The sequence below is a fragment of the Nanorana parkeri genome, unplaced genomic scaffold, assembly GCF_000935625.1.
Source record: "Nanorana parkeri isolate BGI_ZX_2015 unplaced genomic scaffold, ASM93562v1 scaffold758, whole genome shotgun sequence".
Classification (NCBI taxonomy): domain Eukaryota; kingdom Metazoa; phylum Chordata; class Amphibia; order Anura; family Dicroglossidae; genus Nanorana; species Nanorana parkeri.
The window spans coordinates 155,957-169,896 of NW_017307026.1; the positions used below are offsets into that span (position 1 = coordinate 155,957).

At 41.5% G+C, this 13,940-nt stretch overlaps 1 protein-coding gene across 1 annotated transcript in view; it reads right to left on the reverse strand.

The window, feature by feature from the left end:
- The window catches only part of DIP2B (disco interacting protein 2 homolog B), a 181,664-nt gene that overhangs the window by 27,084 nt on the left and 140,640 nt on the right, over window positions 1-13,940 (reverse strand). Inside the window, exons 11-21 of the mRNA XM_018564543.1 lie at window positions 13,730-13,853; window positions 11,729-11,838; window positions 10,019-10,121; window positions 8,685-8,749; window positions 7,917-8,010; window positions 6,914-7,033; window positions 5,994-6,108; window positions 4,396-4,535; window positions 3,023-3,159; window positions 2,197-2,277; window positions 598-725 (exon numbers count right to left, since the gene is read on the reverse strand). Coding sequence (XP_018420045.1) covers window positions 598-725; window positions 2,197-2,277; window positions 3,023-3,159; window positions 4,396-4,535; window positions 5,994-6,108; window positions 6,914-7,033; window positions 7,917-8,010; window positions 8,685-8,749; window positions 10,019-10,121; window positions 11,729-11,838; window positions 13,730-13,853 — 1,217 coding nt within the window. The remainder of the gene's footprint in view (window positions 1-597; window positions 726-2,196; window positions 2,278-3,022; window positions 3,160-4,395; window positions 4,536-5,993; window positions 6,109-6,913; window positions 7,034-7,916; window positions 8,011-8,684; window positions 8,750-10,018; window positions 10,122-11,728; window positions 11,839-13,729; window positions 13,854-13,940) is intronic.

Here is a 13,940-nt window from a genome sequence, read left to right on the forward strand (position 1 = left end):
ATCCCAAATGTTCATGCAACACTGTGCATTATATAATGTGAAACATTTTGTCTGCTGCAGGGAGCTTTATGAATGAACACATTACATTTGTTTAACGATCACATAATATTTGCTATAGTGTGCACACAAAGATAAACAAGATGTAATCTCAGCAAAATAACTTCCATACAGTGCAATGAGCACGGAAGTAAAGCAATAGGTGAGTTTTTGACATACAAAGGGTGTCTGCTGTAATGGAAAAATGGTTTCCTATAACATTCTATTATAGTTTGCAAAATAACCTGGTTCATTGCCATGTTTTTTAATGTACACAGGCCTACTCCCAATAAAAACTTGGACAGACTTGAGCTATTGTTGTAGAAAATGGGTTAAAGCCAATGTGCACACCAGGTTTAGTTCAATAATATAGGCTACACATGCTGCAGTTGATTTTATTTAAAAGGGTATTGTTTAGCAGGAAGAAAACTCAATGCAGAACAATCAGTGGTCAGGATTCCGGTTGGCTGCTAGCAGGGTTGTAGGGGGGGCGGTGAACAGATACATTTTAAAACTTTATGTTTTGATTAGATTGAATAACTACAAGATAAACATCCGTACCTTCCTCTGTACAAGGTTTTAAATGACTCCACAGCCAAAGCAGTTGCTACAATATCGTCCGCATTGTGCCGCCGTCCGCTCACCATCAAAGTCCCGTCCATTTTTCCTACCACAAACACGAGGCTTCCCTATAAAAACACAGAACTAACCATTATCCTATGTTTAGTCTGCATACATGAGAAAGCCGAGAATGACATCAGTCTGTCCAGCTGTTGATATTAGTGGAGCTTTATGGTGAGTAATGGAAATAACTAAAATAACATTTGTAAGTAAACATTGTTGTAACATTTTGTGCATTTTCCTTCTATGAGCAATATAAGAATCTGCTGTCAGTTTGCTCCCTCTAGTGGTGGCATGAGCTACATCTCTCACCTCTTGGCCCTTTTCACTTACGGGTAATGAGTCAACCATGTTATGCAAAACAGAAGCATTTGCTTTCTTTTGTGTTGTGGACCTTAAAACATCAATGGTATGCAACATTGACAGCCTGCTTCCTCCAGCAAAAAATGAAAGGTGCCCTGACTGGTACTCATGCAAAAGGTTGATATTTAATGTAGTGCAGCTCCACTATATCAGCTGAAGAGAACCAGTAAAGGGGCACTGAATGCTCCATTAATATGAGATACTTTACAAATAATAGTTACGGTCATGTAACACGTCATTCACATATGCGTGTTGGACGATGCAGCAAAAAGCTTGGCAATCAGACCTGGAGTTTTCACATGAATACCTGAATAGCTAAATATATTGGGGAGGGGATTAAGCAAAACTGGAGCAGATATAATCTGTAGTAGTTGCCCATGACAACCAATCAGATCCCTCTTTAGTTGTTTGAAAATTAAACAAAGAAGCTGGTTGGACACATTGACAACTGCTCCAGATTCTGCCTGCTCCAGATTTTATGAATCCTCCCCATTCTACTTTTGTGAGGAGATCCAAAAAAAACACACAAAAAAACATGCTTATATAGTGAGGCTTAAAAACAAGCTTGATGAAAAGTATATAAGGGCAACCAGGAGCAATTTTGCCACTCCTGAGTTCATTTACATGGTACTTAGGCCCCATGAACACAGGCCTAAACACAGGCACAGGAGAAGTTATCTTGGAAGAAAAGCAACTTTTAGGATTCCCGGATCACTGTTTCCTGTGTTTCAATGTTCCTGTGTTTAGCTGCATTAAAACAAGCTAAGCACTCGCAAATTGCAAAAAATTCTTGTTTGTATAAACGCAGCTAGACTGAACGCACCGAGATGCTGCTAAACGTCCAGTTGTGGATAGCCATATGGCATCAGCCATAGCAAAGCATTGCATGCATCCGGGTGAAATTAGAAATGAGCTCCAAACCTGAAAGAACTTGCTTTAATTCCCATGTGCATGGGGCCTTATTCTGTGCCGGTTTACCATTTCTATTTACTGTCTGAAAATAAGAACAAGCTGGGGCCCCATAAAAGCGTGCCGACACTTGGTGCCATAACATAAAGCTAAACATCACTGATTTAAAGCATGCTGCTGTGCCAACAATTCCTAACAGAAGGCTTGCATGTACTTCTACTTTTCTTCATTTATTTACTACAAATCATTAATGATCCCTCTACTTACAGGTCCTACAAATCCCAGTAATCCAGTTCTTGTGAAAGGAGTCTCTCCGACTGGGCTCCCAGTGGCACTAAATGGTAAGACCTGAATAAAAAAAACACAAAATCCAAGAGAGTCATATAGTTTCTATAAACAATGTTATTTATAACAATACTTGTGTCCATGTTATTGTGTACAGCATACTGTACAACTGAACTGGATGAAGGGATTTAGGTTGCATCGAGTTCCTCATTATTGCTTGCAAGTGTCAGAGAAATAAGACTCTAAGCACTAGCACGGGGTAAGCAACTTTGGCACTCCGGCTGTGTTGAAATTACAAATCCCATCATGCCTCTGGGCGTCATACCCATGGCTGTCCCTTTGAGTGTTACTGATCTCCGATTGTAGACTACCTTGTCGGGTGGAGACTGGCTGCAATAAGCAAAGCGATTGTACTGATGACTGTGATCTATAATACATCTTGTTTTTGTTGAAATGTAATCAATACTATTGGATGTGAATAAAAGCAGTACACCTTTACAGCACCAGTTTTTATATCTATCCTTGTTTTCTGCTTTATTCTTCTGGATATAAAACAAAAGGAAATGCCAAAATGGAGAGCAAGACCCTCCCATAGCCACAGCAAAGTATAATACTCTCTTGTGTTTGGAATGCATCTGTAAAAATATTGTTACCAGACTCCCAGCAAACTGTTTGGGGTTTCAACAAACCAGCAAGTATGAAAACCTGAAATAACAGCTTTGCGTGAACCAACCCTCCAAAACTAAGTTGTGTGGAGTCCTCAGGCTGTGTAATAGTCTACATGCATTTGCTTTTGAAATCAACATACCTCAAACGTGTTCTTTGTGAGTCCTGCCAATCCATAGTAAGAAACACCTCCTCCTCTATAACTGACACAGATCTCGCCTATCTCATCAGTTTTACATAACTGGGGCACACCTTCTGGTTTGACTATACACATTACACCTGAAAGAAAGCACACAATGTTTACTTTTAAAGGAAGATATTACATAAAAAAAGAGAATACATCAAATGTAACATTTGCCTAGCACAGTTGCCATACCTGCATGTCTAATTATAGAATGTACACTTCGCATGCCCCTAACCCCATCCCCATATTTGGATAAAAAAAAAAGAAAAGTTCCTACTTGCCTATATAGCATAAATTTGGTGCTCTGCTGTCATAATCATAACCACCAGCATTGTTGTTGACAGTGACCGCAATAATAACCCACAGCACTGGTGTCAGTGACAGAAGTAATAACCCGCAGCATTGGTGTCAGTGACAGTAGTAATAACCCGCAGCATTGGTGTCATTGACAGTAGTAATAACCCGCAGCATTGGTGTCAGTGACAGTAGTAATAACACTCAGCATTGGTGTCAGTGACAGTAGTAATAACCCGCAGCATTGGTGTCAGTGACAGTAGTAATAACCCGCAGCACTGGTGTCAGTGACAGTAGTAATAACCCGCAGCATTGGTGTCAGTGACAGTAGTAATAACCCGCAGCATTGGTGTCAGTGACAGTAGTAATAACCCGCAGCATTGGTGTCAGTGATAGTGCCATGTTAAGCATCAGGGCTCTAGATGCTTGCGCTGTGAAGTAATTCTGAAAGATCCTCACAAATCACATCAAAGACTGTAAAGTTGTTTCAGTCAGTTGCTAACGGCGTGGAAACACATGCTGTATGTTACATTAGAAGGCTGACGGGCTGCCAAAATTCTGGTGCAATAGAAAGTAATAGTTAAAAAAAAACGAAGATGTTTGTGCCTCTATTGTGAACTTTGTAAGCAAATTTCTCCCCAATGCAATAATTACAGGTCAAATGAGGGCTCGAGTTAAAGTCTTAGACTGCCGGTTTTAGAATATGTAAACATTTTAGTGTGTATGGTCCGGGCACATATTTACTTTAAGGTCACAGGGAACAAAATCTCACTTCAAGAAAGCAGTAGAAAAAATAAATATCATCCTGCTGTTAAGATAATTGAATTAGATAAGATCAGAAGAAAAGACAACAAAAAGAATATTTCAACTCCCCCTCCACAGCTTAGTACTGGCTGTACCAGAAAGTAAGATGTTACTACATTTAGGTAGTCATTGTGTGTAAATCGTGTCTACAGCAAAAGTGAAAGTGATCTGGGTCAGAATACCGGTTTGTCAAGGAAATAGATGGCAAGTATACCACAAACTGATGTACTCACCTCCTGGCATTACATGTCCAACATCTTGGACTGTTAGAGCAGAATTCTTGTCTTCTGTATTCACCCGAATGACACCATAGCTCAACCCATTCATAGACAAAATTGCTCTTCCTGGCAGTGGAGCCCCAGGTACTCCTGGCCTACATTGACAAGGAAATGTTAGAATTTCAGACTCTTGACGCCATCATAAGCATGATATTAGTTTATTTTACTTAATTATAGACCGCTGAGGTGGTTATCCACTAAGCTGCCGAAGTGAAGGGAGCCGAACCCCTTTCGGCTATTCACTTCAGCAGAAAACACCTGTACGGCTGCTTTCAGCTGTACATAGGCCGGCTTCATCTCCCTTCGTTTAAGCCGAACAGCCTCAGCGTGCTCGGCTGAACCAAAGTGAACACACGTTCGACTCGGCCTATTCAACATCTGGATCGGCTGAGGCGCACCTTCAACTGTTCAGTCTCCGCTGTTCGTCCCTATTTTCATAGGGGCCGAACAGCAGAGAGTGAATAGCCAAATTCTGTTGTCATTCTGTTCGCTACACCTAGGGCAAATGAGAAACAAAGATAGCAGAGTCGAAACGGCTCGGTCCACCTTCACTGCTGACAGATACTGCACAACTCTGAGGAAACCAGAAAAATACAAGTGTCATCAAATCCATGTCCCGGCCTCTTAAAAAGATGGCGGGAAAGTTAAATAAAATCAGTCAAACTCCATATAAAAGGCATTTAGCCAAAAAAAAGGAGTTTAAAAGCACACAGCCCAAGTAAATAAAAAGGAAGGACTCCAAGGCTCTGTTCCCAACATTACAACTGGAATCCCCAGGTAATACTGGCCTGACCGTTAAATTATGAAAACAGGAACACAGGACCACTGCAGGATGAAGTATAAGTACTGAGACCAGAAACAACCTGCTTCCTGACAACTGGAGAAGCTTCCGGGATTTAGCTTATCCAGCATGAATCAACTAACAGCTCTTAGTAGTAGAATCTTCAACGAAGAATCAAAATAAACCAGAAGAGAAGGACACTGAGGACACTAGCAAGGACTTAGAAGGACACTGAGGACACTAGCAAGGACTTAGAAGGACACTGAGGACACTAAGCAAAACTGGCAGTTGGGAGGGTTTATGTCCTTAAACTGGCAAATTGTAATTTTTTTTGCTCATTGTCCATTTCTCCTGGAGGCAGCAGCATAACCTTATGTCTCAGAATTCTTCAGAGCTGTGACCTTCAACGGACAATAGAGAAACCCAAACAAATACATTCAATGTATAGAGTTCTCTTGGTGAGATTTAAACCAGAATTGTAGAGCTGTCGGGAAAAAGTACTATCTACATAATCACTGGCTGGCCAGTCCATAAGGGGTACAGATTCAGACAACACAATGCCAAGTAAATACTGCACACATTCAAGCCAATTCAAATTATAGATCAATTTTATACAACATATTCAAGAGGGATCTAGCATGTGAATATTAATGTATTTTAGTAAAGTAAATGGGAAAGGGAGTTGTCTGCATTTTAGGGGGAAAAAACCCCCCACATAAACAACTTAAAATCGTTTTTATATAAAGGCTGAGCCAGCCAATTCCAACCTCACCTTCGAATGGCAACTGTCATGGCTTCTGGAGAGGTGGCACATGGGCAAATTGCTTCAGGCTTCAACCCGTAATTTTGAAAAAGACTCAAGAAAGCATCACAGGATGAGACAGACCCTGTAAATTGACCAACACAAATATGAATAATGGGTAAATTATTTGCAATTTTGTCCATATCAATTCTGGATGGAATCCAAAATGGAAATCATTAAAACGGATGAAAAATAATACAACTTGTCACATACCAAAATAGTGTCCTATGTTCTAGATTCTTAGAACGCCGAGCTAAGACTGACTAGCTTTGTGTCCGTGAAGCTCAAAAGGAAGAATACATTTTTTAGGGGCTTATATATAAAAAAAATGTGCATCACAAACACATAGCAATGCCCCATATACAAATCAGGGTATCCGACACCAAATGTGAACTAGGCCTAACACCACACCCTGGATATTAAGATTTTTTTTTTTGTAGGGAACCTAGGCCTACATGCAGGTAAATGGTGTTACCAACAGTTGCCTGTGGCTGGAATGACCACAGGTTTGCTTTCAGGTAGCCCATAGACACTAGATGATTACTATGTCTATGGTAAAGATTGCCGGCAGCTAGGATTATCTGCCGAGTAGTAGACAAGCATGCTCAACTAATGAGAATGCCCAATTCTATGCACAGACAGTTACTAAAAAGAACACTTTGTATTATCACGCATCTGATCTTAAGGGTAAAAAGCCCAATCAGTCTGAGACATATTTTCCATGAACATTTCTAGTTCTGATAATGAATTACTGACTGGAAAAAGGTCAGCAGCTTTCTAGCAGCTACTGCAAAATCCCAAAGACTGGTCAGACGAGGCAGAATGCTGCTGTTGTCCTTCAAGAATGCACGGTTATCATTAATATAGTACATAAATGCCATGACACATACACGGATTAGCACCATCTGTCACAATAAGCATGCGGAGTGAGGCCAAACTGATATCCTTCTGTTCTCGATGTGCGATCATTGCCCAGTGCAGGTCCCGACATTTCACTACGGCAACCCTGGCTGGAATACAAGAAACGACAAAGACTTATTCATGGCTATATCAGTGGGCTGTCTTAGTAAGTAATGTGTTTGCTTCAATGCTTTCTTCTAGCTAAATGAAAACTATAAAATGCCAGCATATCAGCCACACATCAATTAAGCAGTCATTGAGTCTGACAGTCAGTGAACTAAAATGAAATCACTTGTGATAAAGAAACTGGAGAATTCTATTAGAGCTGGCAGAATCCTCTTTAAGATAGTAAAGCTCTAATCACATAGCTGACAAATGTTTTGTCCATGAAAACGGTTAAAAACACTGTCTGAAATATATGCCATATGCTGTCCACTTTCCCTCTACACGCAACCTTTATGTTGAAGTTATCCTGCTACACACTTGCACATACATTTGCAAGACAAAGACAGCTACAGCTCAGCCACAGCATGTGATTGTGGGATTAAAATGTCCTTTGGGCAATCTCTGTTTGCATGACATTGATTTCTTATGTGACATAGCATATATGGGATTTTTCCTCACCTGGCTCAGTGGTAGATATCCGTCGCAAAATTTCACTCTTTAATTGCATATACTAAAATTTGAATGATTGATCTTCCCTATTGATTTAAACACATTGATCTGTCCATTCATGAGACAGTTTTTCATTTTCTAGTCTGTGCGAAATAACTATCATGAGACTTATCTGTCAATAACTGCAACAGTACAAGGACATGATTTCTGGATAATGAGTAGAATCTCAGAGACTAAAAACTGCCTGTGTGTATTAGCCCTAAGGCCACCTTCACACAGGTGTGCACATCAGTACGGTTGTGTATAGAAATGAATGCTTTTCCTGTGCCAAGTAGTAGTAAGTTGTATGCATACACCTTTGTGTCTATAGCAGGTTACCTTTATGTGCATGGACTCGCTGCACCCAAGATAAAGGACAGGCTTTCATCACAGAGTATGGAACACTGATTGTGTGCATCTTGTTCACTACATTCTGGGGAAAAAATGAGATACATTACAATCTTATCATTCCAGTAGTGCAATCCAGTTGCTGTAGTATTGAAAATCATGGAAAGGAGGGAAATTAAATCACACAGTATCTGGCTTTGCTACAGTAAAGCAAAGCGCAACTGTAATGTGAAAGGCCCCTTTTCGCACGGGTGGGTCCACCTATCAGTTTTTCAAGCAGACTCGATCAGATACCCAATGTTAGTCTATGGGCAGGCGTGTGTAAATGGACAAGCATCCGTTTACACCCGGTTACCCCTGACCGTAGCCAGGTGCAGAATACGTTTCGCTGGACCTGATCGTGCCAGATCGGGGGTAATGTGATGTAAGCGAACACTAGTCAGTTTACATCCGATTCCCTATAGACCAACATGGGGCCCAGTCATTTCAGTTTTTTCCTGCATTGCAAGATAACATCACCTCTGTACTGCTCTGATCAGGAGGGGATCCATGCACAGCCCGTGTGAAAGGGGCATAAAGTGCAGTATCCCACAGGAACCATGCTGCAGTTTGTTATAGCCACATAAGCTAAGAGATCATGTCTCATTGCCATATAGTATAGGTTAGAGCACTTTGCATATTATAACTACTCTTTGCACTGCCTTGTCATACAACTCGGTCGCTGTACATCTGTGGTAACATTTTACCCCTACTACATACCGTTAGTATGCCATGCCATAGACCAGCATCTCTCTTGAAATCCAGCACATTCACCATAATTTCACCTGAAAGGGGGGAAAAAAACAAAAAACTGTTACTTTCTGCATTTGTCTCATTTGTACATATTATGTCATTTCTGAGCAGGTTAGTTGTGGTTGGCCTCAAACACTGGCATGAAATGTCACCATTTTTTCCAGATTTTAATGTGTAAATAAAAGAGCTATTTTTATATGAAAACGTTTTGAAGTCCTTGGTGCAGGACAATTTTTGCTAAAAGGAATTCATCAAAAATAGGACATGTGGTATTTCTGTGCATTAACATGTTATGGGTTCCCACAGGAATACATGGCAAATCCCAAGATGCATGCAGTCAGATGCATTATAAACACATGTAACTGCTTGCACATATGAACAGATTCCTATCAAATAAAGAAGAAGTTGAAATATGACTATTAATCTCATATGGACAAGACCTCATCTTTTCACTCCCCATACTTTTATGAAAATAGAACTAAAAGGTCCAAACCTGTTAATTGTTCAGTAAACTCCCAGTTACCCCGCACCCATGGGGGATCAGTAGGTGCCGGATAACTGTAGTTTCTGTTTGCTTGAGAGTTAATAGTAACTCTCAAGCAACCATCCCCCGAAGTGCTCGGCTTCCCCTCACAGCCCCATTCACCCGCTAGCTAGCTTCCGCAGCCGACAGGTGGATGTAAGCAGCCGGGAGCAATAGCCACATTGTTATTGGCTATTTCAAATTGCAATAGCACAATGGCTAATGAAACCCCGCCCACTGAGCAGAGGAGCGGAGCTGAGAGAGAAAGTTCTCTCCCAGTTCCTCTCCTCTGCTCAGTGGGTGGGTGGAATAGCCAGCTTGCTATTGCAATTAGAAATAGCCAATAGCAGATTGAAATCCCACCAACCAAGTGGAGGAGTGGCTCTTCTCTCAGAGCCGCTCCTCTGCTTGGTGGGCGGGGTTTCAATAGCCAGCCTGGCTATTACAATTTGCACATTTCAAATTTTAATAGCAGGCTGGCTATTGAAACCCCACCCACGGAGCAGTGGAGCGGACCTGAGAGAAAAAGTACTCCCTCAGGTCCGCTCCTATGCTCAGTGGGTAGGCACAATAGCCAGCCTGCTAATGGCTATTGAAATTTAAAATAGCCAATAGCAGGCTGGCTATATCTCCCCATTGTTTACATTCTGCTGCTGACCGCAGAATCTAGCCTCCAGCCAGAGGAGTTTACTGTATTCAGAGAGTCATACAGCAGGTAAGTACAGCCTATAATGATATATGCACTTGGATAAATCACAATTCTCATACAATTACCTACCTTCTGTATAGTTACAGGCCTGCGAAAGAGCTTGACAGTGAGAAAGCATCGCTATACGAGAAACAGTGACCCCCATAACACTGCCTTCCTTACTGGTCTTGTACTGCAAAACAATACATTTATCAATTAGCCCACATCATCATAAATACTAAAAAGGACTCACTCGTGCTGTGTGTTTACTTCCCTCTCATTTTTTTATTCTGCCATAGAGCTCTCATGAGTTAAAGTGGTCATACACTGCCTGAATTTCGGCCAGTTCTTGAGGAACCAGCCGGAATTTGCACGGCGGGTGCCAATGTCAGCACCCTTTCAGCCGACATCCCTCGATTAGCTGATTGAAGGAGTCGGTTGGAAAATCTTCACATGAACAGAGTTCAGGCATTCCGGCAGTAGCCGCCGGCACAATACAAAAGAAACAGCAGGAATTCCTCGATCAACACGCTCGTAGCGTTGATGGAGGAATCTGCTCTATATTTTTTGTTCAGCCCGCGGGTTGAGTGTAAAAAATAGAGCCGTGCAAGGCTAGCTTGACTCTTTCCAAAGACAGTTTAACTAAAAACCCTATTACCTAACAAAAATCCTTTCCCAATCTCTTTCTTTTAAAAGGGTATTTTAGAGGAGGCAATACATCCATGCACTGAAGTGTTCAATAATACCTTTATAATTTGGCTTGCTTTATGGATTTCCATGCTCTAGATCAGAGCAGGGAATTTTACGGCCCATGAGCCGTATCCAGCCCTTGGTCTGTGGCTGTCCGACCCACCAACCTGCACTTCAATATGGCTGGCTGACAGTGGATGCAGTGCATCCACTGCAAGACCAGTGCATCCACTGCAAGTCATAGCCCAGCGCAGGTCGGTGAGTGGTTCGTGTCCTGACCGCATTTCTTCAGACTTATGTCCTAGCATACAATGATGTCAGAGGTCCTCCTCTGCAGTCACTGGTTGCTATGAACACTAGGCAGTCCTAGCAACCAATTACATCAGGGGTCCTGCTCTTTTGTCAGCATTATCATCCACCTCTGTTCGCCTCTCCTGCAGCTCCCACTGTGGCCTTTACAAAAATAAATAAAAATGGTATGTGAAGGGGGGAGCCTGTTGGCATGTGTATTAATAACTGTGGCTGCTGCCCCCTTTATTAATATACAGCAATCCAGCAGCCAGCTCATGCTTTGTGAAGCAAGCTGCTCGTGTGTAGTTTAAAGTCGCGCCAGTTGATCCAGCCAGCCGATCGTATACTGCTTGAGGTTCCTGCACAGCAGCAACTAACACACGGTACCGTGCAACGCATCTACTGTATGTTATAGTGTGGCAGGCGCATTGCATGCCTTACTTTTTTTAACCAAACCCCAACGCACAGTATTGTGGTACTGCACGTTCTGACGCAGTCGATCGCATTGCAGCCAGGAGGTGCATATGGGATGCCATTCAAATGAATAGCAATGCAACACACCTACTACAATGTAACACGTGGTAGATGCATTGTGCAGTACCATGTGTTAACTGGTTCAGCCCTTCAGAGCCATCCCAGTCTCTCATGTGGCCCCTCGTGAAAATGAATTGCCTATCTCTGCTCTATATACTACTCTCTTTCCTATTAAGATTGCTAGCTGTTATTTACTCTGATTAACAGTGTTGGCTATGCTATGAATAAAATAAATTAAGAATATGGTTTCCAGTGCTTGACTTTCATCCAAAGCACTCCTGGTACCTCAATGTAGGCAGGTTCTGTGCCAGCTGTTGTGATGTGTGGTTGCCAATCCTTTGGTGCCTTGGTCAGGTATCTGGAGTCCGTCACAACCCATTTGAGTTTTGGCCATCCTAGAAAAAAAAAAAGCACATGAGCGCCTTTAAGAATCTGACGAAACTCTACTTGAATGGCATATACTTTTTAGTATAAATTAAGGTCTTCTGTATCTATGCCTTCCCCTACTGTTCCTAAAGGCTCACTATATATCTGTATATACAATCAACTTTAGATCTAGCAAAACTATGTAATATGAGCATCTGCCTAATCTCTCCAACCAATTTATATCCAATCAGACAGGCCCTTGCACTACATAGTTGTTGGAAGATCTGAAGGAGAATGTACAATTGGATTGTAACGTGTGTGGTTAGCTTAAAGTGACATTAAAGGATACGTTTTTTTCCCTCCCCCCAATGTTAATGTAAGCACTTAACGTAAATGATGTCTCTTAATCCGAACTCCTTCTTCTTCTTTCCTGTCGTTTTCAGCCTTCTCTCCAGCGCTGCTGTGGGTCTCCGATCAAGCGCTGACTGCTTGCTGGCACTTCCTGTCCCGCGGTGTCTGCATGCGGGTGCACGCCGTTCATATACTTACCTTGTGTCTCTCCTCGCCTCCCGGCCGAAAATCTGACCTGCGCATGCACCCGCCCCAAGATCCGTTGCGGCTGCTTCGGATGGGAATGCGTGGGGAAGGCACAGGTAAGTTTAAACCGCTTTTAAAGTGTTTAAAAAAAAAAAAACGTTTTGCATAGATCTACTGCTCGCTAGCAGTAGATATATGCACAAAAACGGAGGATTTAATTATACTTTAAGTCACTTACCAGGTCTCTTTTTTGTGTATATAGGCTCTTGTAATAACAGATGCATTAGTAATACTAAATATCGCTTCACATACTGGAAATTAAAAAGTACCTGCATTTGTGTACATTGTACACATGCATTCTTTTTTCCTTCAGCATTTTTCATTTCTTTATATAAAAAAGACAAATTCCTCATACCGTATATACTCGAGTATAAGCCGTCCCGAATATAAGCCGAGGTACCTAATTTTACCACAAAAAAAGACGCTCGGCGAGGTAAGTAAGAACAAACCTGACCAGCTCGAGACGCTGACTCGAGTATAAGCCGAGGGGGGCACTTTTCAGCACAAAAAATGGGCTGAAAAACTCGGCTTATACTCGAGTATATACGGTATGTTAATTTCTATGGGTCTGAAATTGTGTGCCAACAACTGGGAAATGAAACAAACAGTGTTTCAACAGGTTAATATTTTCCAAGTGGTAAAGTGAGGTTTACCACTGGCAACTGCACATGGGCAAATGGAGCCTAAGTCTCTAAACAAAGCGATACTCCCAGCTATGCATTCTCTAATAAATCAGGCGTATTCAACAAGATGGTACAAAGCTGAATTGCATATGTTTAGTGACCCTGAGCAACCATGATTTGTTTTACTTGGTCAGATCACTTACAGATAGGTTAAAAGACGTTTCCGACAGTAAACTTCAAACCTTCTCTGTTCTGCTGTACTACGAACATGAGAAAAGTATAGCCAGTATAAACAGAGGCCACACAAACATGAACTAGGATGGCGGTCTTTATCAAAAAGGTTTTATCTTTCTTCCTCACTTGAAACGATTTATGTGGGCAACATCTACACTTTTCTTTGTAAATTAGGGGTGGTCACTAATACTTTGATGACTATGCTCTTCCTGCTCTGTGTCTACACTAATACAAGCAAACATATATCTTTCATACCCTTCTAGCTGAAGCTAAAAATATGCAGTAGTCATTGTCATAACATAGTCTTCAATGTTCCTTTTTCTACATGCACAAATAAATTGGTTCTCCTCTTCCAAAACTGCTGGATGTTTGTAGACTTTTACCATTTTTACTTTCAAACTGCCTTATGGTGTAAAGAATATTACTGAGTTGAGTAAACTAAAAGCAGAGAAATGCATCAGCGTACCCTTGAATTGCACAATTTCTCCATTCTGTGTTTTTGGCAGTCCTTTTAAGCAAACTTCTGTGGTAAGAGCAAGCTTTACACCACAGCTTCCCAGCAGGAATCCAATCTGATGCCCACCAGCATCCTGTTTATGAAGAAAAAAAGAAGGATGAAAATGTTACACCCCTAGAAGTACATTGCATTGATATTAATAGGGTTGGTTTGCAGGGGT